At 42.8% G+C, this 26,176-nt stretch overlaps 1 protein-coding gene across 2 annotated transcripts; it reads left to right on the top strand.

Annotated features, from left to right (window-relative positions):
* Positions 1 to 23,981, top strand: elfn2b (extracellular leucine-rich repeat and fibronectin type III domain containing 2b). 2 transcript variants are annotated; one of them, XM_085933977.1, is made up of 4 exons: positions 1 to 153; positions 4,590 to 4,760; positions 20,836 to 21,401; positions 21,488 to 23,981. In XM_085933977.1, the coding sequence occupies exons 3-4, from the start codon at positions 21,063 to 21,065 to the stop codon at positions 23,978 to 23,980; spliced, it is 2,832 nt and encodes a 943-aa protein (XP_085790103.1). In that variant the 5' UTR covers positions 1 to 153; positions 4,590 to 4,760; positions 20,836 to 21,062; the 3' UTR covers position 23,981. The 2 variants fall into 2 exon arrangements, with proteins under 2 accessions (XP_085790103.1, XP_085790104.1); XM_085933978.1 differs by lacking the exon at positions 4,590 to 4,760 and having other exon boundaries at positions 92 to 153.
* The last annotated feature ends 2,195 nt before the right edge of the window (positions 23,982 to 26,176 follow it).

The raw sequence follows: 26,176 nt of genomic DNA, 5'->3' as shown, positions 1-26,176 counted from the left end.
CTACTTGTCAGAAACAGGAAATGATGCCTGCTGATTTCTTGAGTGTCATTGATTGCAGCTCATATTTCTTAGTCATTTGTCAAAAAATAAATACAAATGGACCATATCTACATCCAAAAATTAGTTCCACCAGTGGACACTTGGATCTCACAGGTAAATAATTGACTTTTGCAGGTGGCAAGTGTTGAAAATGTAGTGGCCATTTTTTTACAGCTGTTTTTGTGATTTAAAAAAAAAAAGAAAAAGACCTTTCTGCAGGTAAAATAAGATAATTGAGGCCCGAGGGAATATTGAAGCATGGGGAGGACTAGAGCATGATTGCGTGTTTGCATATTTTGACGAGAAATACTGCTGGCCTCTGTTTGTGTCCTCATTATGAAGCAGGTATTTCCCTGCATGCATTGCAAAGGCATGCGGCCGGCCGGCCGGCCGAATTTGGTGTTTATATGATGCTCGCTGTGAGCTTCCCTTGTAGGTCAGGCTGGTGATTCATCAGATTAATTTGAGAAGAAACTCACACATGAATGCACAAACGCAAGCGAGCACACTCAGGTCTTTTCTGTCAGATTCACCTGCTTGCCCGGAGGTGGCCGTAGATGTGACATGAAATAGAAAATACCAGCTAGCTGGAAGGTGTTTTATCTTAAGAATGACAAAAGGCAAATTCAAACAGTCCCTGTCCTGCTATGAAAGGTTTACGATCGCAAATGAGAACAATGTCACAAACCGGCGGCGTGTCCATTCTGTATTTGAATTTTCCAATTATTTCTATCACTTATCTCACACGCTTTGCCCAGCGGTACTAAGCATACGTGCGCCTGGTTGCATGGAGATAGAAAGACAGATGGGAAGGTGATTGAGATGGATGCCATTCATTAGAAGCTCATTTCAGTCTCCCGCGCGTTCTAATGGTTCCTGTCTGACAGGAAGTTGACCAATCCCGGCCGCCTTTGAGGCCCAAAATTCTCCCTCGGCGCAATAATGACTTCTTCAGACTGGCTTCAGCCTTAAGCGTTGTTATCTAACGAATACATTGAGCAGATGAGCGAGGGGAGGGCACCCTCCCCTCCCCTCTCAGCTCAATGGGCACACCTGCCAAGATCTCACCTGCTCGCTTGCTTGCTTCACACTCCATGTTTTTTTTTTTCCCCCCATGGGGTGTTTTTAAATTTTTCAAGGATGTTTGGTGGTTTGGCTTTTCCATGAGTGACTTGTGGAGCAATTGGAATAAACGACTTTTGTTGCAAGAGTACCCTCACAAATGTGCTACTTAGCGATACAACTGAGCCGCTTTATGAGGTTTTTGAGTTACGAGCTATCGTTTGGAAATTTTTCACATAAGCTCATTTTACAACAAACAGCGATTTGGGATAGTGGGGAAAAAAAAATCTTCTCATAAAAAGCTTCAAGCTGTTTAATGCCACTTCCAGTTAAAGTTTACTGTTGGAGCATTACTAATGTAAGAGAATTACTAATGTAAGAGAATTGTGTATTTAAAAAGAACCCAAATAACATTTCCTTCAAGTCTGCTGGCTCACAAAAACATCTATGTGGCAGTGAAATAATGCTTCCAGCAATCTATTTGAACACAAATGGTGGAGCAACACATATAGACAGACAATATAATAGATCAACAAGATATTCAATCATATCATGTAAATATGCTTCTAAATTAAGATTCCAATCAATTTTGTCGACTACCGCTTAAATGAAGACGCATTGACTCATTCCGCTAAAACTGATCTTATTGTAGCATTCAATAATATGGTGTGCAATATATTCTCAAACGTTACCCTCGTCTACAGTCATCAGACAAAAATATGCAAACCCTTTCAATATGAGAGCGTAAATGAAAATAGGTGATGAAATATGATATGATTGAAATTTCTCCTGTTCATTTGCAACCCAAAACCTTTTCCCGAACAATTCTACCTTGGCTCGCCACAGGATGCAATCACATCCGATGTGCATATCTCAAATCCGCTGCCATTGTGTCAGGCTAATTACAGAGATGCTCTTATGCTAAGACGCAGATGGAGGGGTCAAGACTTTCTCACGCTCGAGATGTATTCGTCACCCCCCCCCCCCCCCACAACCCTCAAATTAAAAACTTGAATATGGCACATCATCATAAGGTAATTACAAGAAAGCACTCAAGTATCAGATTAGAACATTGAATGAGATCCAACGGAATAGAATTGAATATCCTCAAACAGAAAGTAGAATGCAGCGAAGTTGTCAATGTCTACACAAAAAATAATGAGAGGCAATAGCAAATAATGCTTCTATCAATTCAATTGGGCCTGCTCTCTGAAACCATTTGAAAGGAGATGTTCATTTTCTGTGTCGCTTAGAATGTTCAAGTATTTGTGGATTGATGATAAAAAGGCCTCGAAAAGTACGACCATCAGAAATCAAAACGGAGGGGCGGGGTCTAACAAATGCACTTTGATTGAAACATAAGAGATGAGTAAATTATGAAGCCTTGTTTAGCATATGAAGAAGCTTTTGCCTATTTCCATTTTGGGACTGCATGTCATTTTGGTTTTAGCATGTTGAATATTTCATCAGTCACTCTGTGGCCCATTTGAGATTTATTTGTCTTTCTTGACTGAGGGGCGGGCATTGGTTGAGTACTCTTTGCCCATAGCTGGAGCTGGCCTGAAATCTTTTTTGCACAAAGTCCGGAGCAAAGTTGGCCTTTTGTCAGTCTGCCTGAACAGAACAAAGTCCGCTTGATTTATGAGACCAAATGCCAAAAGTGCAGACGTCGCCACACGTCCCGTTTGTGCCTCGCTCGCCTCCACTTCATTTAAAAGTCGCTTTGGGTTAGGGCAAACTTTCATAACATGAACAAAACAAACAAAATAATACGTTTGCCATAAGTCACAACACGTCAAAAAGAACATTCCAAAGAACACTGCCTGCACTAAGATGGAAGTCACATTGTAACCAGATTGTTGCAGGTTTAGTTTTGTGAAGGCTTGCTTTAGATTCTAGTTAAGACCCCTAAATACACAAATACTTTGACTGATCTGCTTGCGATCCATCTGATTGTTTCGACAGCTGCTCATGTTAAGGCAGCCATTGTGAACGGCAACGCAGGTGTCGCCTCGTAAAGGCTCACGGCCTTCTGGGTAGCCATTTCGGTGGCTCACTTTTTATGTGCTTCGCCCAAGGACTGTCTTTTACTGTCAAATCAAAACACACAAGGATACCACATCAGATGGTATAAAAAAAAAAAAATCCAAATATCACTCAACGAGCTGTGGCCGTTTCTCGTATAGCGACATATAAAGCGTCTGGTTTTTTTTTTTTTTGTGTGTGTTAAATAAAACTGTCGATTGTTTGTACATTATAGTATAACCCACACCTGTGGTATCTGCGATATTTGGAACAAAATCGGGACCGTTTGTGCAAAATTCAGCTTGACCTAACTTGCTACTTCAACCACTTCACATTTGTGCTTCAACTGAAAGCCAAATTGCTTCTCAGCTGTAGGTAGCCAACATTTCACTGGGCCATTTCAAATTCGAAAGTATCACACTATTTTCCAATCCAGCCTTTTATAATGTGATTTTTTGTGTGCGTGTGTGTGTGTGTGTTCTAAATAAGAAACAACTATAAATTGAAGTGTTTCCAAAACAAGCTGTAATGGTCCGGCAAGACCTTTGTGTGGTTGTCTACTTCCAACCCATTAAGCCCACACCTCTCCAAACAGTGAATCAGGTGATTATTATTTTTTTTCCCCCAGCGGAGATCATTACGTTGCTAGTCGTCAAATACAAATTGTACAAGGGTTTGCATCTCATATCTCGCACATGAATTCTTCCGCCTACCTGAACCCAAAGAAATGAGCTAAAAAAATTGTCGAGCATAACTTGACACCGGGGAGACATTTTCAATGTGTCTCAGTAGTCAACTTTGAAGCCTGCTTGCGTCCAAGACACTTAGTTTTAGTGTTTGAGGAGACTTCTCAAGACTCCTAGCCGCTTGACTGTATGTGCTTGCACTGAGCATGCGGCGCGGCTTCTTCTTCGCCCATTTCACTTGCAAAAGGATCAGTCTGGTATTATTGCTGATAATAGTTGTTCTCTAACAGATTTTGATGTGGTGGGAGAGGATGGAGAGGCAGAGGGGGAATGCAGCGGCTGCACGTCAGCTTCCCTGACAGCAATTTGCACAAATTATTCAGAGATGCTTGAGGTGTGTGGTGACAGGTGTCCTCTGGAACGCACAGTGTCCATAACAACACTGAAATGAGGCCATGGCTTTACCTCTTAGCCTTCTGATGTGGCCTGAGTCAGGAGTTATTGCATCCCAGTAACATTTGAGTGGGGCACAACGGCCAAATCCATTTGGCACGTTGAGTTGAGGGAAAACTAAAGGACGAACGGACGGGCGGGCGTGTATGATTGAAATCTCAGGTGAGCCGAGAAATTCACCTTAAAAGTATCAATTCTATTTTTATTTTGCATGCTGAATACAAATCAATCAATCAATCAATCAATAACCCGTTTCTTTATTTTGATGATTTTTTGATTGAAGTTTTGATGTACTCATACCTAACCTCCTATTTTCCTTTCTAGTACCGACCTGTGATGGAAGCTTGGTTTGGCAGAAGTGAGTCTTAGACAAGGAAGCAAACTTCTCCCTCTCGTCTTTTGGAAAATCCTCTACTCATGAAGGATACGCAGCATCGCAGCTAAGTGAGAGGGCGCAACGCAATTGTGACGACAGAGCGGGCGGGCGGGCAACAGGTAGGAAATGTTTTTTGGGCTTCATATCCAATTAAAACATACTTTCTTCGTAATTGACTACAAACATACATTTAAGGCAGAGAGAGCACTGATTGTTGTTGTGTTTTTTTTTTAATTTTACGATATAAAAGAAGACACGTATCACTTTTCTTTAACAGACAAAGATTGGCACCATCAGGGACGAAAGCATTAGTTAGTGTCTTGGCGGGCGTAGATTCTAACTTGTTGACTGGCTTTATTGCACTTATTACTCCGGCACGGCTATCATTTGTGCCGACAGCATGGCGCTCACCACTGCTATTAGATCTTGTGGGGATGCCACGTACAAGTGTGCTATACGTGTCAGGCCGTGATCAAGTCAAAGAAATAATTCTTGTAATTATGTCGTCTCTGTTTTCATTCCGCCTACTTGTGTTGGGGGAAAAATAAGTTACTGGAGTGAGTTTATCTACAGAGGCTCGCTCGGGATTATTGCAGTCTTTCTTTCACCTGTTTCTTCATTTTTTTTGTCCAGCAGAGAAATGATGATCCCTATTCTCAAATGTCAGATTAGGTTTCAAGCAAACACCCCCCCCGCCCCCCTCCCCTCCCACCCCGGGTTATGCGCATCCATTGCAGCATACTCTCACGGCCTCCTCCGCTGGCATTACTCTGTGTCCTTGCTTGCACTACCAGTGCAAACCATTTTTTTTTTTAACATAATAATCTGTGTTTTGCCACAATTGTCCCAAATTGATTTTTCAAAAAGTTATAGATGACTTCAAATGTGAGAAGAAATGGAAGTAGGCAGGCTAGCGAAGATGGTTGGCCTAATTGTGCAGTCAAGTGAACTTTTGGATTTTTTTTTTCTTTTTCACATCTGTTCAAGTCTGCCAGGAAAATAAATCAAAACTACCAAAAATAAACAAAGTTCTACTTTGCGCCTCATGTATGAATGAATTTAGATGCTTATTGCAGCAATAAGAGACTCAAATCACACTATGCATACTAATTAGTGCATTAACATTTTTTCGCTTCAGCGGAAGAGAAACAATTACCAGTTTAAGGCCATTTGAGAGGATCATTATTGATGGACCTAATGAGAAAAAAAAATAGCCTGCCATTCAGGGATAAATTATTGACAGCATTGTTTAAATACAAAATGCATTTGAACCTTGCTCACATTTATGGTTGAGGTCCTGGAAAACATTTTAACAATAAAATGATTGTAAAGAAAACATTGTATTGAGTAATAAGTCACGCTAAGAGAGGGCCGAGACTTAGTCAGGCCCTAAAAAAGGGAGAAATTGCTTCAAATGACGTAAATGTACTTTTACCCATAATTAGGGAACCTTGAGTCGCTTTCACTGGCTAAGAATAGGAAAAACCTCACCAAGCTGCGTTTTTCCAAAACAAGTCAATTTTGCAACTTTTATAATCATCGATTCCTCGGCCAATTCATACGCAAGAAGAGAACGGGGACAGACTGCAAATTGGCACTTTGTGCAAAAGGGCAAAAAGCTGTGCAACTGTACCAACACTCCCATGAATCCATTTCTCTTGAAAATCCCTCTTTAATTAGGAGCCGTGCCTCCTAAAGCCAGTCGCATCCAATACAAGCATTTTGGGATCATTTCTTGGGTAGGACTCTTCTTTTTTGGCCAATATGAAAAGGTTTTAATTGCATTTGACCAATTCCAATACGCACGCACGTGACCTGCAAACCAAGAGAGCGACGTGGCCCATATGCAGCCAGCCAATAAGCCAACGTGTTACGTAAGCTAGCTAACCCAGTGTTGTAATCAGATCAGTATGCTTCAAAAAGCCAATCCACCAGCCACTGCCAAACACTTCACAAAGAATAGGAAAAGACATTCAGACTTTGTACCCGTGGGAATTTTCCACAGCGGTCTTTGGGGAGGGAGCTGGTTGACTTGCCTTGGTTTTGCTTTGAATATTGTATAGCGACTGTGTGTTGTGTATCTGATGTATATTTGATGCGCGCTATGATCGTTGTTCACCGTTCTCGAAGTGGGGGTGCTCGGGAAGCCACGTATCACAGACCTACTGTGCGTGACAGCTTGTCACATCCCCTATATAGCATTCAGAGCACTTTTCCGTTATTCATGATAACTAAAGCTAGCGGTGGGATCTGCTGTACAAACACACTGTACATCTGGCTTCTGTTTGACTCATACCTTGAGTTTCTCTCACTCGCAACATCGCGAGTCGACTTTATCGCTTCATATTTCTGAATCACCATTTGGGGTGAAAGGGCTGTAACCTTTTGATACGGCCCGAGAGCCGGTAGTGGATTAGCATAGCGGCTAGCTTCGGTTGCTTCAATTGAAGGCCACGCCCCCATTTTCTTTGTAAAAATACGTTGTGATGCGATTGATCGGGACCTGAGACTTGGCAACTGTGATGTCATCGTCAGTCAACAGCAAGTGGCAAAATGGCCGCCCCTTGAGATGGATATACCCAGGGGGGATTTTGCTCCTTAATTCATATTCCACAAACTCAATATTAATCAAAATGCTACGTTTAGACTAATGAGGGCACATACAACGTTTTACTGGAAAAAAAAATTGGCGTTGACTTCCCCTTTAAAATAATCGTACCAGCAGAACAACAGGAAAAAGAATCAATGACATTGATCAACTGACAAACAAACAAACAAAGACGCACACAATACACTGACAGAAAACAATAGCCGCATATCCATCGAGCTCTTGTGTTATTCTTCTCCGAATCCCCCCCCCCCCTCCCGTTCTGTGATCTCAGATGCCTCTTCATTTGTTTTGTCTCTGTAAAAGGAAAGCAAACAGTGGCAGAGAATCTTGCTTTACTGTAGTGTAAAAGCAGCTCACCACTTTTTTTTCTATTGACTACAGTCAACTTAGTCATTCATATGAAGTGCCATTGTGTTTCAAAGAACTCATCCCTTTTTACCTGATTGACTACCGCCGATTTACATAAGCACTTAGTCAATTTAGACGAGCGGAGAGCAGATCTGCTTTGTCGTTTATCATCACAGCACGTCGTGTGATTTCTCCACCAAAGTACACTCGTTGGCAAGCTGTGCTTTCATTTATTCACTGATTATTTGAAATTGAATTGAAAAGGATGTTTGTTCGACCATGAATGCTCGTCCCACCGGCCGGCCGGCCAGGCCGGGCCGTAGCAGCCCTTTGTTTCTTTTCGACAAATTTATCTCGTACGTAATGAGATTTTAGCCGTGGTTTGATTTTGGTTTTTTAGTTCTTATTGCCGCTGCATTACACCTGCGCTGACTTAACAAACGTTCTATATTCCATTGGTAATGAAGGACTCTACAGATAAACAAGAATTGACTGTCAAGAACTCTGCAATAAAATAAACTGCGGCTCGTTTCATCTTAAAAGAACTTCCCCGGGACTATTGAGTATGTTCCCTATGAAAGATTACAGCTCTTCAGTAGACAAACAAGCGAGTCGCTTTCGACTTTGCACATTTTACTGACAAGAACATGATGAGCTCTCATTGCCTTCCCTCTCGCGCCTTTTGGCCACTGTGGAATTCTTTGTCACTCTTCTGAGCATCGGCGTGAGAACAAAAATGGGCTTTGCAGTAGCACACCCACACACTCCTAGGAAGTGGAGCACTAAATGAGGACTCGTTTGAGACCTAGCCTTGTGCTATTTTCAACCAAAAAACAATCATGCCAGGGTTAAATTATCTAGGTAACCTAGAATAGGAGGCAATGCTTGCTTCAAACATATCACAGTGGTGCCTCCAGATACGAGTTTGATAATTGGATGGGGAAACCCAAATCATTGTTTCGTGTTGAAATGAATGGAAATGCAATTAAACCGTTCTAGCCCCACTCCAAAAAAAAACCCTTTCCTCAGAAAAAAACAGGACTATTTGTGTTATTGTATTCCATTGTATTGTTGTGCAGTCTCAGCGGTGAGTGATAGTACCATGGCTACTCCGCAGGCTGCTCGGGTCAGGAAGCAGAGAGCTGGTAATTGCTCCTGATGAGCTGTTTGTCACCTTGTTTGGAAGCTTCCACCATCACCGCGTGTGTGCGCAAGTGGCTGAATGAGGTAGTTAGGACACCTCGCTGCACCATATCGTAAATGAAGCCCAATTTGCAGTCCTGAATAACTCTCCTTATTTGCTCATGCTCAGCCAGCGCCATTCTGGTCGATTACTAGCTTTTCCTTCATTGTGTTAGCAGGTCGGATTCTAGGATCTGCTAATCATCATGTCAAGCGTACTCTAGCTAGCAGTTATCAATATAAATAATAACAATTCATAATTCGACAAAAATAATAATACAGAACTTATTGTTGGTAAAAGAACCCCAAAAGGAATCATTTCGTTTTCCATCAGGAAATCTACACCAATGTCACTTTGGAAATCAAACTAGATAGTCAGGCGGTCTGTTATTGGATCTAAAAATATTTCTGACTGAATGTCAGTGCGAGTGAATATGAAAAGAAAAATCTGCATACCATAGTCAACATCCATTGCGAGACCTTCTTTGCTGACTATATTAGTGTGACACTTAAAATGCAAATTCTATTACACAAAGCCTTTCTTGCTGCTTCACCCAAACCCGTTTGGACCTCAACTGAGTACACATAAAGAGGAAAAAATGTCCATGCAACCAAATAACTGTGAACAACATGACCACTAACGGTGACAATGATGACAAAGCACCAGAAATTGGATTGCATTCTTGCACTTTAGCTATTAGACAGTACAATAATGTAGCATAATAAACGAAAACAATAAATACACTTTCTTAGTGGCTACAATATTGTTAAGTTTTTTTTTAGCATACTGTAATTGCCAATATAATTTCTGGCCTAAATAAATGGAAAAGTTTCCTTTGGGAAATCTCTCATACTTGCTTATGGCAGAATGTCAGCAGTATGTGGAAGTCCGACATGATGTCAGAAATTCACAAGTATGAATACGTAAATCATATGAGCCGCGTACATGCTCCTCGTTCATATTTGATGGTACAAGCTTGACTCGGGCCGTGGACTGACAAGCATCTTCCATTAAGTTGATGTAGTACGGCTTGAATTTCATCAGGTCACCGTGCCCATCTCGCTTCTTTTGAAATGGCTTGTATTTGTGTTTGGTGCTTCATCTAAGATGTGCCATTTTAATTGGCTCTCTGTGTCTTTTCTTTTCTTTTTTTTTTCTCACAAATTTAAGCATAACGCACCACATGTATGAAATAATAAACACGTTGAATTCACGTCTATTTATTGTCACGCAAGCGAGGTACACGAAGCTCATTGCAAGCGCCAAAACGGCAGCCATCATTATGTCTTGGTTTGCCAGCGCTACGTTTCTATTGTTGTCCTAAATTAGATATTGTTTTGCAATCGCAGTCCATATGCTCACGAGGCTCCCTGCATGTATCATCCAAGAAATGAAAAAATGTCATCTGCCCACACGGATAAGATCAAGCATTATATTGTTTTGTTGGATTCCAATTCCTTTCTTTGTGTTGGTGCGTTGTCCATATTGTCAGCATTCTTTTTTAACTTTTTTCCTTGTTTGTCTTTTTTGGCCACGAAGCACTTCTGCGTATTTGGTCTTATCACTGCGACGGGTCCACGTCTTCATCGGCATTTCTCCATTTGTCTATTCGTGTGCGCTACGTGACATTTCCTTCGAAAATAATCACTGCGGAATGCACATCTATTCTCTTTGTCTGACCATCGATTGAAAAGAAAACCAAGAAATTAAATGTGTTGATTCTAGATAGAACTGATTCAAGAGTTTGCAAAATAGCTCCAAAAAATTAGCAGTCAATATTTTCACTCTAGTTGTTGTTAAATTGTCACATGATGAACCAACAGTGTGCGTGCGTGTGTGTGTGTGTGCGCGCAACAACATCTTACACATCAGCCTGTGAGAGCTTTGGAGTGGAAGATAAATGGATGCCGGATTAGAGAGGAGCACCCGCAATGAAGAGAAGGAGATAAAGTGACTCAAAGACGGCCAGGTGAACCCATCAATTTGGCCTGATTTAGGATTGCAAGTCAGAGAAAGGCATTAGGCTAGACGCAATCAAATGGGAGAGGGAAAAATGGAGAGCACTGAGCACGGAGACGGAGAGCTTGTACGTGTGTGTGTGTGAGAGACGCTGGAGGTTGTGAGTGATGGAGTTGTGGAGTGATGATAATTCTTGTGAAGAAGCTGGAGCGTCGGCAAGTCTCATCTCAACACTGATGCCGTCGGGCAGTTGGCATACACAACTACGCATTACTCAACACTCCACTGGAGGACATCTCATTGAAATCAAGCATCGTTGCGTCTCAGGGATACGCTTAGAATATGCCTATGAAAAGTCAAGGCCAAGGTTAAAGTTCTATCTGGATGCGTGATTAGCACTGCAGGTCTTGATGCTCAATTTGTGTGGAGTGCTTGAATCGCAGTTGAATTATTGTTTTTTTTTTTAATAACTGACCCTCACTATGACTGTATTGTACAGCCAAGCCCCGTTAAGCACAGGGAGTACGTTTATGTTTATGAGGTCAAGTGACTCAACTGGCTTTACAAGCAGCAGAAAGCAAACGATTCTTCTTGTTCTTCAAAAAAAAAAAAAAAAAATATAGGCCTCTGCTCGACTCTGCTAGCTTAATCCTAACATACAATTTGAAACACAATAGCAAACAATTAAGATCTCTGAGCCAGTAGTGTTAATCTTTAATGATAATTATCTAAACACAAACAGTGAAGCAACACGTGTAGAATAATTATACAGCAATAGTCACAGAATATATTCTTTATCCTCTGCATAGAACGACTTTTATTAGTGCCGCACTGAGAAGTCCAGAGAAGGTCTGCTTAAGCGAAAATCCTTTTAAGCACCACTTTCATATTGAGGTATAGAACTCTGTGTTAATGTTTTTTTTTTTTTATAGTTTAGTTTATTTAGAATCAGTAGAGAATCAAATACATCTTCTGGATGAATCCTATCCAATGTCAGCCACAAAGGATATTCAAATCATGCATTGCTTAACTGTTGTCCAAATATGGTCAATGGAAGCCTATTCTTCTTGTAATCTAGCTGTAATATAAAAAAAAAACAAAGTTCCCCCTGAACTACAAACAGAATAAGTAAGATATTATGCAGTTCAATCCGGGTGGAAGAAGCAACTTTAATGAGCCACTTGGGGAAAGCTTGGCTGTCAACAATACGATAGAAGAAGAAAAGTAATTATACCTCCCAGACATTTTAAGCGAAGCTCATCACCACTGTATGAGACTGTAGCGTCAATGTGTTTTGCTAAGAGAATATGTGGTACTTGAAGTTCATGATCCATACGTGGTGTGCATTCCCCAAAATGTGGACACAGGTCCGATATGGTCTTGGAATGATGGAATGCGGCGTCTTTATCTTGTTTCCTCTGTGCGTGGTCCTCCCCGTGGCCGTTTGTCAGAGGCTGGCTTCCTTTCTAATTACATGTTTAAATCTCTCTCTCTCCTCCATGTCGTCGGCTTCATCTGCCCGTGCTCCCAATCCTCTTTAATGCTGCTCCCCTCCCGTCCACCTGCGCTACCTTTCATCCTGGTTTAATCTTTTTTTTCCTCCTTCTTTAGCTTGCTTTAACTCCTTTACCTTTTCACCGTTTTTTTGTGTTGCAGCCTCCGAGCTGATGGGAAGAATGTTCTTGACCTGTGACCAAATTGCTTTTTCTGTTTTTTCTTTTGCTGACAGTTTCTTACCACAAACTGCTACAGCTTGTTTAAGCAATCGGGCTAAATCAACATATTACAACTTAAGCTATGGCAAGAAAAGGAGCGTTAAATTTCCTCCCGCGTGAGGTCAAATAATCTTGATGGTAAGACCACTCTAATGCATCTCAAACATCATCCTGTTTCTATTCATCGAGCCGTCTAAACCGGGAAACTAATCAATTACCCACTTTTCCATCTATTGTATGACATTCCATAATTTCTTCAAGAGCTCTTCGTCTTCTTCCCTGTTTTTCTCCGTTTCTTTCAATCTTTTTATGCCTGGAGCCAGACGATGACCTAGTTTAACAGTGGAAAAGAATTTTTTTTTATTCTTTTTTTTTTTGATCCTACCCTTCCATCCGCCCCAACAAATGTCAAAACATACAGATGAGGGCTTCACGTATTTAATTTGAAGTCCACATGTCACCATGCAAGTACTGCGCAAGTATTTTATTTTTTACAATCATAGACAAACGAGGCAGTCGTTTTCAAACTGATAGTTAAAATTCAGTGTCACAAGTAAGCCGGGATGGGTCAGCCAGGAGTCAGCAACACGCACGCACGCACTCACGTCATGTGTCAGCGTGTGTCACCGAGTTGTCTGAACTAGTGTGGAGCTTCACTTGACCCATGTTGTGATGCGCTGCTGTTTGGAGCCGCGGGCGGGCCAGCCAGCCAGCGAGGAGCTTCCGGGGCCCCAGACAGTCCACTTCACTAATATTATAATACATGACTTAAAGCCACTGTTGACTCATTTTTTTTAATGAAGCAAATCAATATGAAGTGGCTGTAATGTAATGTAATGTAGTCATAGCCCCCGGGCATGTTTGCACAATATGTAGATTATCGATTGTGATGATCAAACGCTGTTATCAAGTGTAAATTAATTCTGTTTCATTAAGAAAAAAAAGTACATTAGTAGAGAGAAAATGGGAAGGCAGAATGTGAAGCCTGAATATTCTTTTTGTTATATTCCAATAGAAATGTTCTGATGCGAAGATCGTGTTGACAAGAGTTTGAGCAAATCTTTGTATAAATGTGTAAAAAAAAAAATGACATTGAATTATCTGCACGGAGGACATTATCCATTCAGTATAATGAGGTGAAGTTTCTATTAACCAGCTAAGCCTTCCAGGCTGGATTTAACTAAGCCATCAGAACAAAACGATTTCATCATTTATAATCTACGTCTTCTTTATTGTAATTCCGCCATTCAACTTGTACCTTAACCTTAACGTTATGCCTCAGCCCATCGCGGATTTGAATGTTAATCATCCTTCCATCCATCCTGTTCACTTTTTACAGACATAATAAGTATTATCTTGTGCAACCCTAAAACCAAAAAATCTAGGCAGTGGTAATTAGCCGCTTTTTATTTTAAATAGAGTGGAAAAAAGTTTGGATTTGGAGCACACAATGAGCCTCAAACATTGCTTATTCATTCATTGTCTTAATAGTGTCATAAAAAAAAAAAAAATCCAGACTTTGATTGGTCGAGGCGGAACTGATTATGGCCCAACTCCTCTTCTTTGTTGTCAGAAGCTGGATTCAGATCACTGGTCTGTTCCAAAAGGTGTGGGGGAAAAAAAAAAAGAAAAAAAAATCAAAGTGTCATTGATGAACTGATTTTGTCATTGGGAAGCGCACAGTACCGCCAAAACTGAGCATGGCCACCTTATACTTTTGCATTTTTTTTTTTTTTTTTTTTTTTGTAGGAGAAGATTACAAAAAAAAGCTTGTATCAAAGCAAAGTCAACTTAAAATCTCAAACAACTACATAACCTTTCTTCTTCTGTGTGGGTGTACAGCAATTCCAAAAATCTCAAATCAGCTCCTGTAGAAAGTAAGAAAGGAGAAGCGAAGGACAATTTTGCTGCAATCATCACTGCAGGTGCAATTTTATTTGTATTTTTTTTCATCCTTATTTAATTTCATTAACAAAATGAGTTTTTTCAACTTCATGACTTTTCATGAACCTTGTCTTTCCCACACTGTACTTTCTATTCATTTAAAAATGCCCTGTATTACTTTCAGGATCAAAATCTTCTTCTGTCTTTGTTCAGTCAGTGCACATTTCATTCCTCCCTTTTTTTTTTTTCCCCCCCCACTACTGTGTTTCATGTTTTTTACATGCGTGTTTAAGAAGAAAAAAAAAAAATCCTACTTTTTGGGCCTCGTTGCTATGACAGAACATTTGAAAGGCACTAATGATGAAGACAAACGTCCGTCGGACCGGCGCTTTGCTTCCTTCACCCACGGGATCATTTGTGAAGGTCTTTTAAATGTAAAACTATTTGTGTTGTGCACATTGAGTGTGAGCAGGTCAGTTTCCATGTAAAAGCAGTTGTCCTATTAGCTTATTTGCTACATGGATGTAAATGAATTGTATTTTATTCATATCACAATAAATAGAAGATTTGGAAGCATTATAATTGTACAGGTAGTTTTGATACGCTGTAGTTAAATGAAAGACTATTTAAAAATGCATCAACAACTTACCACAAGGAAGTCATGCATATATTTATATGGTAAACGTAAACATGTATGTTTAATAAATATTTCATTGCTAGTATTCACTAGCGTACGTATTTACTCTGCCGATTAATTGCTTTCAAATACAATTCCCTCGCAATCTTAGCGTTGGCTTACAATTATATACGACATCCAATGACTAATTTTGCACATTTTTTCATGAGAATTTGTTTTCTGTACATGAGTCTAAACAACCTTTGTTAGCTCTTGGACGTTTTTGTGTTTGTGATGTTTCATTTGTTGTGAATGTAAACGTAAACAACACGCAGTAGTTTTTCGACTTTGAAGTGGCTATAATTGATAGTATTACAGAAGGCCAACATTATGCACAATATTCACTCGTGTGGGATTAAAAGCAGATCAGCCGACGCAATTTTGAAAGCATTGCCTCGCAGACGTAAATCCCGTCTGATTGGAGCTTTGCAAAAGAAAATTCCATTAGCTGCACGCACCCAGGTCTGTGATGTAAGCCACTTGGCTGCCTTTCAATGGACTGATCCCAGGAATCTTTTCTCTTTTTGAGCAACCTGTCACTAAATCTGAAAACCTGAACGACGTTTTCATATCCATTCATCAATGCATCAGCACCTTGAATGGATTGATTGAAAAGAACTTAAGTTGCTGCATAGGGGCTCTGCTTCTTTTAGTTGAAAATCCTCCGGGCTATTCTCGGTCACGCTTCATTACGTTCCCGAGTCTTCATAATGCAACCAGAAATTGGATAAGATGTCATGCATGAGCGGCTGCAGATGTTGGTATCGGCCAAAAAAAAAACCAAACAGATGCAGAGCCAAGCGGACAAATATGAATGTACGGAACAAAACACAAGTTGAACATTATTTCAGCAGTTGTGACAAGAACAATGCAGATGACAAAACAAAAGCAATTCAATGCTTTGTTGTTGTGTAATGCTGCTAATTAGCAAACGTTGAAAACAAAACCTCCAGCTTGCTTGCTTGAGATCATTTGTCATGCAGCGACTGGACGCGTGGTGTGTGTGTGTGTGGGGGGGGGGGGGAGGAAAACAAAGCAACACCTCAGCAGCTCTACCACTTTTTCTGCCCCCTTTGTTGACTTCTGCTTTTCTGCTCTCATCTTCCTCATTTATTTATACATACATCTTATTTCTTCATCTCCTTCTCACGCTAGCCGAGAGATGTGCATCGAGGTGAAAATGCAAATTTCTCCACCACAGCGGTGTCATGGAGTCAGACAGTAACTGCGAGAGGGACATCAAATGGGTATATTTAAGCTTGACCGAGCTTGGAGACGTAAGAGTTTGTGTAGTACAGCTGCTTTTAGCCCACTTCTGCCCGACTCTCAGAGGAGCCTCATCTGTCTGCAGCCGTGTTGGTTTCATCGTGTCAAGTGAAAAGGAAAGAGGGCTTTTGCTCACAACCTCAACCTGTCTACACTACACTCCACCCTCTCGGGGGAGCTGGCACGGAACACGGCGGAGTGGAGAGGAACAATAACACAACGGACAGATGGACCGAGTGGCTGGAGCTCAGGGAGGGGAGGGAGGGAAAGGAAAGCTACAGACAAACCGCCGTAAATGGAGGGAGGAAAAGTGCACGGGAAAATGTCCGGCCTGTTCACTTGTGTTTTCAACTACAGGCCTCCAAGTGAAAATCTCTATGCTAAAAATGTGGAACACAAAGGGTGGAGCAACACGTGTAGACTAACAGTATGACAATACTCGCAGGCATGTGTGCTTTACTCGTTGTGAAAGGACGAGAAGGCTGACAATATAAAAAACAAAACAAAGAAGAGCCACTTTCATCTTTGTTTACCTGTATGACTTTATCGCACTGCCCCCAGTGGCTGAGGTAGGCACACCAGAAGAAGCGGTCCTTAAATTCCTTCTCGAGGGGAAAAAATATCTTAAGCCAATCTCTCGCCACATATTCTTGGCTGCATTCTCCTCGACTGACATTGACAGACAGCAGTGCAATATAAAATAGCACGGAGCTGTTGCTGTCGGGTTTTCATTGCCGGGAAAGCTTGAACCCTTTTGTAAGTCGGATAAAAGCTGTTTGCTTTTCTGTCAATCTCTCCTCACTTTCCCTCCGCGCATGAAGCATTTTATTTTGCCGCCGTAGCGCTGAATCAAATCTGCACACGTGTACGAAGATAAAGTAGTCCGATAATGAATCGTATTCGACCCGTGGCAAATATCACCATTACCAATGAGTGGACGTTACTAAACTCCGAGCGGCACTTACCGAAGAGGCATTCGAGAGGCAGAGAGAGAAACGAACGAACGAACGAGCCAAATGAGCTGGCTCACTACAAAAGGAAGCTGGGATCCTCTTCGCAAAGTCATCTTTCCGTAATAGGAACCAGATTAGTCTGTCCTGTTTTATCACTATCCAAATGGTCAAAACGCCATTCCAATGATCATCCAATTTTTGTGCACGTGCTACTCTTTAGGCAGTTTTTGGTCCTTTGAGAAGATGGAGCCAATGAGAGTCAATTGCTACGATGGCAGACGGTAAAATGAATTGCCGAGGACCAGAAAGCATCACCGAGTGCCGACAACAATCGTAAAAGCGAGGAAATCACTTAAGAGGCTATTATTAAACATCTTTACCTTGCCAGATTTTTGCTTTGCTTTATTTCCGCAAATCCCGTTTCTTAATTGGTCTTTTGTTTATTATCAAGTGAATGCAGCGGGGATGCTGCCACTGTTGACGCCTGAGGAAATGTCACAGCCGTATTTAAAACGCCACAAAGGAAACGCCAATGGTTTCCAAAGGACCTATAGGATTTATTTAAATCTTTTAAAAAAACAAACGCATTTTAAATGCTACTTATTAATGAAAGAGTTCAATTATGCTGTGAATTGTTTTTGTCAGGAGGCCCATAAAAACGAAGCAACCGCACACAAACCTGCCTGCCTCCTAATTGACATTTCTTGTGAATATATCGCACAATTTATGTCGTAATCTACGCCGGGATAATATATGCAGTTTGTTGCTACTTAATGTGTCTTTGTGATGAGGTAACACACTCCCGCTTGAAAATAAAAACAATAGCGTGATGGGGATTTCATTGGAAAGATGCAAATTTGCTTTTGTTTTGATGTGGCATTTTGACAAGCACATCCAATTTGACACGACTCAAGGTGACGGACGGCGTTCTATACGCGGCTAACGACAAGATGGCTGCTATAAATACATTTTGCATTTGGGCTGATGGCGGCTGGCTGGAGCAAATACAGTAGATGGACACGTTCCAATTTCAACACCTGTCACGGTCAATTTCCGAGGGACCTGATTATTATGCGAATGTCATCATTGAGGCTAATGAAGCGGAAGGCAAGCTCTGATTTGATGTGAATGCCAACAAAGTTGAATATCATTAGCAGTCTTCTTAATTGGCAATGCTAATGATACAATATGTGTGACGATCAAGAAAAGGGGTGACGTGTGTGTGGGGGGGGGGCAATCAGAACTCACTGTTCTTAGTCATACATGTATAAATGAGATTCAGTAGGTGCTCTGGATTAAAAAAAAAAAAAAAACATTAATTATTGTTCCTATCAAAGTATTTGAAAATACTGTAGTGGTATTCTGAGCAGACACTTTGTTAAAATAACAAGCCAATGGAATTCATTCTAAGCTCCGCTCCGCTTTAATGAGCACATGGCATAGCACTTCGATTTTGGACCTGGCTCGCCCTAATGTTTACACTTTCATCAAGAGGATGCTTAAATAGTCATGAAATAACTTAACCTCCAACTCTGCAGAACAAATAAGGCTTGCTACTTAAAGTTTCAAAGATGTGACGGATATTTTTTGGCCCTTTCTATCGGAGAGATAGCAGTGATAGTGAGTGAAGATTGATGGCTGATTAAGTTGCCAAGGACTTTTTGTACAACAATCTGACAGTTACAAGTGTGAACATTCGCCACTGATTGTTGTCGCCGGGCCTATGAAGGTTTGAAAAATTGTTGAGAAGAGGATGGAATTGTGCCAACGTGCTACCCTTCTGTACCGTCTGTTCATCTCATCCAAGATTTTAACTACTTTGGCAACACTGACCTGCTTCGATTCCATGACTGGGAGGGAGCTCACTAAGCAAAGAAACAAAATGGTGCATGCTTTTTAAAAACTTGTCATTTTTTTTGTCCTACTTTTCCATCCACTAGAAGTGGATCAATGTTATTTCCCAGGTGCTGTCAATGGCCCATATTCTAAATGGCGCAATCCGTACTTGCATCTGGTGGTGGTGGTGGTGGTGGTGCTTCCTGCCTCCCCGATGTGAGCCTTGTGACTTTTCGGTATGTGGGGCAGCAAATGAGATCATGCCTCAAATAAATCTCACATAATTAAAATGGTGGACTGTGTCCAAATTTACTCCTGCTGGTTGGAGAAATGGTATGTTGATGACTTTTTTTTTTTTTTTTCAATGATATTCTGACTGTTCCTCCAATTTCCTCCAGTTTGCTAGTGAAAACACAGGAAGATGAGCACCTCAAGGGAGCGTGGACCGGAATAGACATGAAGGAGTTCAATTCACTGTTGCGTCAGATAATGGAACATACAGAAGAAAGGAAAAAAAAAAAAAATAGTTTGCACTTTGTTCCACAGCATGAAAGACACAAGGGCTATTTGATGTGTGATAAAGGAAATTAACTGAACGGTAAAAGACGGATGTGCCATGAAAGTGATGGAACATGAAAATATGTTAGATGAAGCACATGGCCCATGAGATGGCCATCCATATATGTCGTACGAGTCCATTCAAGCAGCAAGTGGGCAATTTCTATCATGACGCAACAGGCTGCTAATCCTCTACTTATGTAAACACTTGACTGCTATTCAAATGAAATGCAGATGGGGACAGAGCGAGAGCTCATCTTTCGCCAAGAAACAAAGAATGTCTGAGTGGAGACGATATGCGCTCATTTTTTTTGGGGGGGAGGATTCTTGAGTCCTTTGCTCTGTGGCCTGAGGTGGAATTGGCAGGAGAATGTGTCAATGCCAAACAAAGCTGAAATGACCTCATTGCGTTCAATGTGAGCAGGAAGGGGAGGGGGTGAGCACGGATGCGCTGAAAGCCTGTCATAAACAACATCGTGTCGCAGATTCGTGCATTCTAAATGTGCTATAAAATGTCATTAGGGTTATTGCATTCTTCTGAATCATTTCAAGGCTTAAGCATTTGTCTCCTGCAAAAAAATCAATGACTGAACTCTTTTGGATCTTATTAACCGAAAACATGCAGGTTAGGTTAAATGCTAATGCTAGATGCTAGGTACTTTTAAATGTACAATGGAGATCAGATTCGGAAATCGGACAGTCTTTAAATAGCGCGAAGAAGATTCCAATCATTTATGGGAAAAACAACGATGCACCCACCACACATATGTGACGTCGAGTCGTTTTTGGCTCGAAAAGAAAGCCGAGGCCCATGTAGCGACCAGATCAGTGTGCTGAATGAAAATGGTCTCTCAACTTAATTGATTCCAATTGTCTTTCATGTCGGAATGTGCAGCTTTGCTAAGTGAGGGAGACCCCGTGAAGGATGGAGCAGAATTTTAAAAACGCCATCAAAGTGAAAGGAGAGGACAACGTTGAATTGTCTCAGCGCATACGTAGTGTACTGATCAAAATGATATCCACCCAGACTAATCCCATTCGTTGAGTTCATTTCAAGGTACGAGCCAGTTGCAAAGAAGTAAACCCCCATACGTAACCTACCTTTACTCACCCGATGCAATTTTTATGAAAATGAAGCCTTCAATAATAAATGTCCTCTCTCTATATAATGTACGTATGTACTTTTTGTTCTCTTTTCCCTACAGAGCGGAGGTCCCGAGAGAGCATGAAGACAAGCTGCTCCGACTCCCCCGGCTGCAGCCTAACAAGATATGACGTAACCCGGGTGACCTGCTAATCAAGCATGATAGCCCCAAAGCTGTGACTGAAAGGCCCTTTTGGAGACGGACACCAGAGCTACTTTCTCGTCTCGCCCTCCTGCCCCTGCATTCCTCCCCCCTGATTCCAAACAACATCCTATTTCATCTCCATCATGGAGAGTCTTTCCAGCAAGCCGGCTTTCATTGTTATTCTCTCCTCCCTCCTAATTGGCAGCCGCTTCCCCGACGGGGTCAACGGGGACTGCTGGCTCATCGAAGGGGACAAAGGTTACGTGTGGCTGGCTATCTGTAGTCAGAACCAGCCGCCGTACGAGACCATTCCGCAGCACATCAACAACACGGTTCATGACTTGAGACTCAATGAGAACAAGCTGAAAGCGGTGCACTTCAACTCCATGTACCGCTTTACCAACCTGACCGACCTCAATCTTACCAAGAATGAAATCGGCTACATTGAAGACGGGGCCTTTTCGGGGCAAGCTAACCTACAGGTGGGTTCCGCGCCATGAAAAGACAATATGTATATTCTACGCGCTCGTCGTATTCTGGCGCTTACATCTGATTTGGTGCTCCTCAGGTTCTTCAACTGGGCTACAACAAGTTGACCAACCTAACAGAGGGTATGATGAGAGGACTGGGCCGCATGCAATGTCTTTTCCTCCAACACAACCTCATCGAGGTGATCGCCAGCAATGCGTTCTGGGAGTGCCCCAGCCTGAGCAGCATCGATCTGTCGTCTAACAAACTGGCCCGTATCGACCCGTCGACGTTCACCGTTCTCAACCGCCTCATGGTTTGCGAACTGGCCGCCAATCCCTTCCATTGCGGCTGCGATCTTTACAGTTTCCTCACCTGGCTGGAATCCTTCAACAACGTCACCCACACCTACGATCGACTCCAGTGCGAGACGCCGAGGGAGATGTTTGGATTTCCCCTACTGAGCCCCGTCGCCGCCGGTCACGCCGGTCGAAACGCCAAAAACATTTTATCCTCTCACTGCATAGGCGGAGTGATGACGTCCCTGCCGCCGGACCCGGACGGTCCGTCCGGAATGGGCCCGGAGATGTTTGGACCTTACCACCAACCCAACGCTTCCACGTCCACAGAAAACAATTTCATTCCCAGCATCAAGCTCCATCAGGTGTCCTTGTCCTCGGCCTCACTCCTCGTCCAGATTCCGAGGCCGTTCAGCAAAATGTACATCCTGACCCAATACAACCACACTTATGTCTCTGATGTGATGACTCTGAAGAACAAGAAGGAGATGATCACCCTCAGCAAGCTCAAACCACACACCAATTACACTTTCTGCGTTGCTTCCATCCGGAACTCCCAGCGATATAACCACACGTGCCTCCAATTTTCCACGCGTTCTCAAAATCCAAACCACATCCTCCCCACGCCGTCAACCACCACACACTACATCATGACCATTGTGGGTTGTCTATTCGGCATGCTCATAGTTTTGGGCTTTGTGTATTACTGTTTACGAAAGAAACGCGTGCGCGACGAGAAAAAGAAGTCCATCTGCGTCAAGAAGACCATACTGGAAATGCGTTACGGACCCGAGGTGGCGGCGGCGGTTGCCAACGATCCAGCGGCGGTCCACAAGCTTCAGGAACACTCCCGAGAACACCACCAGTATCACCACCACCACCACGGGGGCAAGCTTCCCATGTCTACGTCCTCGAGCTCTGGAATGCTTCACTCGGCCAACACCAGTTCCTCCAGACTGTCCTCTATTCCGCAAGTCGAAAAAATGGCTACCGCCTTCTCGGAGGGCATGACGGGCAAGGGGAACTACATGGACATCAGAAGCGGAGGGGCGGGAATGGAGAGGCACGGCGGAGATAGCGGCCACGGAGCTATGAGAGGGGAAGAGCTAAGGGACGACGACGGCACCGAAGTCGGGGATGACTCGGACGACGCGCACGGCTCGGCGTCGGAGATCTCGACAATCGCCATGGAGGTAGACAAAGTCAATCAGATTATAAACAACTGCATCGATGCGCTCAAACTGGATGCGGCGGCCGTCGCGGCTTCGGGCTCCTCTCCGAATTCCATGCCGTCCTCCAACCCAACCTCCCCTCCCCCAAACAGCACCGCCGCTCTTACTCGTGGTTTAATAACTCTTTCTCAAGGGATGACGGAATCATGCCAAGTGAACAAAATTCCACCTCCGCCCCCGCTCCCTGCTTTGAATACCCCACTTTCTGAGCGGCCGGGGATCAGCGGCGGTGGATTCGTTGTTAGCCCCCCCTACAGGCCGCCTCCGCCGGCCAACGCCGTCCGCCCCATTCAGCGCCAAATGAGTGCGGATGCAGCTGTGGTGATTGTAAACGCCGTCAAGAAACAGGGCAGCACCGCCTCTTGCGGATCTGTGGGACGCGATCGGGACCGCGGAGGACTGGATCGGGACCGCGGAGGGGCTCGCGTCTACAGCCTGGATGTTCCGGAGCCGAGGAGTCCGGATGGCTGCAATCAACAACAACAACAGTACCAAGACCGTGCGAGTCCTGTGGGCTGTGGGGAACCCCTGGAAAGACTGCCGTTAGTGGGGAGCATGAGCTGCGCCGGAGGGGGTGGCGGTGGTTGCGACAGTGGTGGTGTTGGTGGCCAACATCAAGAAAACCAAAATCCGCACCATTACCATCAACAGCAGCAGCAGCAGCAGCAGCTGGAGGTGCAGCAAGACTACCATTGCTCAGAGCACCGCCACTCCGTCCCAGCTCTGTACTACGATGGCTCCCATCAGGGTTCCCCAGCCCAGAGGGTTTCCTTCCTGAAGCCGCTGTCCCGCTCCCGTAAGGATGCCGCCTCCTACTCCCAGCTTTCGCCAGCTCGCCACCATTCCAGTTACTCTGGCTACTCTTCCAGTCCAGAGTACTCCTCAGAGAACACACTGAGGATCTGGGAGCGCTTTCGTCCTTACCGTAAAGGCCAGCGTGACGAGGCCTGCTACGTGACGGCCGGTAACGCCCTTCGGAAAAAGGTGCAATTCGCCAAAGGCGAGGACCTCCATGACATCCTGGATTACTGGAAAGGGGTGTCGGCGCAGCAGAAGCTTTAACTTGGGGAGCGCTACAAAGCGTTGTGGGGGGGGGGGGGGGGGGGGGGAGGAGCTTGTTTACGTCTGCTTCTGAGCTGGAGAAACTTCTTAAAGGGAAGGAAGGTGTTGGACACAGTTTGCCTTTTATTTTTCTTGGCATGCTCAAGTGTATAGAGTATTGTGCGCCCAGCACAGACTGTGCCTGGGATACCTGAGATAATAACTCACTACAGTCTTTTATTTTACACTTTCATTGTAGCACCATTTCTGGATTCTTCTTACGACTGCAGCTTTTCTTTCTTGTCACGGGAAACAAAAGCCGACCGGGCGGTCTGCTAATACTCACGCGGTCACGTTTTGTGATCTTTTCGACAGTACTTACACAGTGCCATGTTTTTAGAACCCGTCAGAGCTAAATGTGATATTTTCATGGCTCGTTTGGAGTTGAGCACACGTGAAGCAAATGACGGCGCCCTTTCGTCACTACGAGGCAGATGTATTGACATCATAACGGAAAAGTCAAATAAATGCCAACGCACAGCAGAGCATGCATCAAAACATCACCAGTGATGAAACATGGTGGTTGACCACATTTCCAAGAAGAAGAATTCCAAGAAGTCCATTTCAAGTCAATTCCATCCAACTTTACAAAACACATTCCAAAGCCTTTGATATTCAAATGGAACGAATAAGAAAAGTCATAGGGCCTCATTTCAATTGACTGCCAACATTGTGGTTCTTTTTAAGCTTTTGCTATCAGATGACGGGCGTGTTGGCTTGCACCTTATGACTTCAGTGCGTGCGTGTGCGTGTGCGTGTGTGTGGTGCACAGTGGTCAATGTAAGCGGGTGTCGGCATGCCTTGTCAGATTTCATGCCCAAATTGATTTGAATGACTTCTTGTGAATATCCTGTTGAATACATGTAGAATTCCTTCCACACGACGAAACAACAGCAGACATTGTGAACATCCGGACTCGATATGAATATATCTAAAGTAGCCCCGTGCCTCTCGCTACGACGTCCACGATTTCTTTTTTGTACTTTTTTTCTTCATTCCGTCGCAACAATCTGATTGGGATCGCCAATCTGCCTACCTAAACCGCTGTGAAACATCCTTTTTTTGTTTTTTTTTTCCTCCCCTCAAATGTGAAAACTGAAGTGATCCTTGCCTCGCGTTTGTATGTAGGGCTATACTGAAAACAAATATGTTCCAGAGGCATTTCTAAATTCAGGTCTTTCTAGACAATTTTCGTGGCGCACCACTCATCAATTTCCTGCTACCGCATGTTGATTGTATGTAGGACTTGGAAGGGACGGACGATGCTTGGGATAGCTTTAACTCTGAGCATAAGTGGAAAGCTAATTTATTTTTTTGGTGTACAGTATCTCAATTTGGTTATGAGCTCATTTTCTGTTGTCAAAATGAATAGTAGGATTTTGCAATGCAGTATTGATATAGGAGGGTCGTTCCCAGTTGGCAGATTTTGCTTTGAATGAATTTTCAATTTCATCGCTTCCATTTTTTTGTCGTGATTATCAAGGGTATGGAAGGACTCATGATAATTTGTGTGTTAGCGGAAACAAGGGATGGACATTTGCCTAATGTGCTTTCTTTGGTAAAACAAAACAAAAATCAATCAGATACATTAGAATCTCTTTCTGAAAGTTTTTGAGCGGAATTGAACTCTTTTGCCGGGTCCTAATATTCTATCAAAAGTCTCCAAAATTCTCTTGACAACATGCTTTTTTTTTTTTGCATCTGTTGCTGAATTAGCCACCCCTTCTTTTTGCACATGATGGAAGTTGTTCACTTTGGGATCTTCTACAATGTGAAAAAGTTGCCAAGTTACTGTGATTCAAAGTCAATGCTTTGCATTTACATGAAGGACTTTTCTGTTTTAATCCATCTGATGTCAATCAATTCCACATTTAAAGATTTGACTTTTCATTCGGAACGATTTTGCCATTCTTATGCGTCACAACCAGTAAGCGCTTCTGACACTGTCAGCCAGATTGAACTAACTCCTGGCATAAATCATAAAACCCAAATTGATTTGTTTCTTTGGCTAATTAGTTTTTGATGCGTTGTATTTGAAGACAAGGGAATGACTTAGCCATTCATGCACAATCGCTTTCTTAATTATAATTCTAATATAAGTCATGAAATAATTTTGCATCGTATTGAATCACCAAAAACATTTCAAGATTACAACAG

The sequence above is a fragment of the Syngnathus leptorhynchus genome, chromosome 16 (genome assembly GCF_054491065.1).
Source record: "Syngnathus leptorhynchus isolate UIUO chromosome 16, UIUO_Slep, whole genome shotgun sequence".
Classification (NCBI taxonomy): domain Eukaryota; kingdom Metazoa; phylum Chordata; class Actinopteri; order Syngnathiformes; family Syngnathidae; genus Syngnathus; species Syngnathus leptorhynchus.
Note: the sequence above shows the minus strand (reverse complement) of the source record. Positions and strands in the feature narration are given on the sequence as shown.

Excerpts from the sequence above, each read along its gene's own strand:
- elfn2b (XM_085933977.1), top strand. The coding sequence starts at position 21,063 with ATGGAGAGTCTTTCCAGCAAGCCGGCTTTCATTGTTATTCTCTCCTCC. Across the intron at positions 21,402-21,487 it reads CGGGGCAAGCTAACCTACAG|GTTCTTCAACTGGGCTACAA; the intron begins GTGGGTTCCGCG and ends GGTGCTCCTCAG.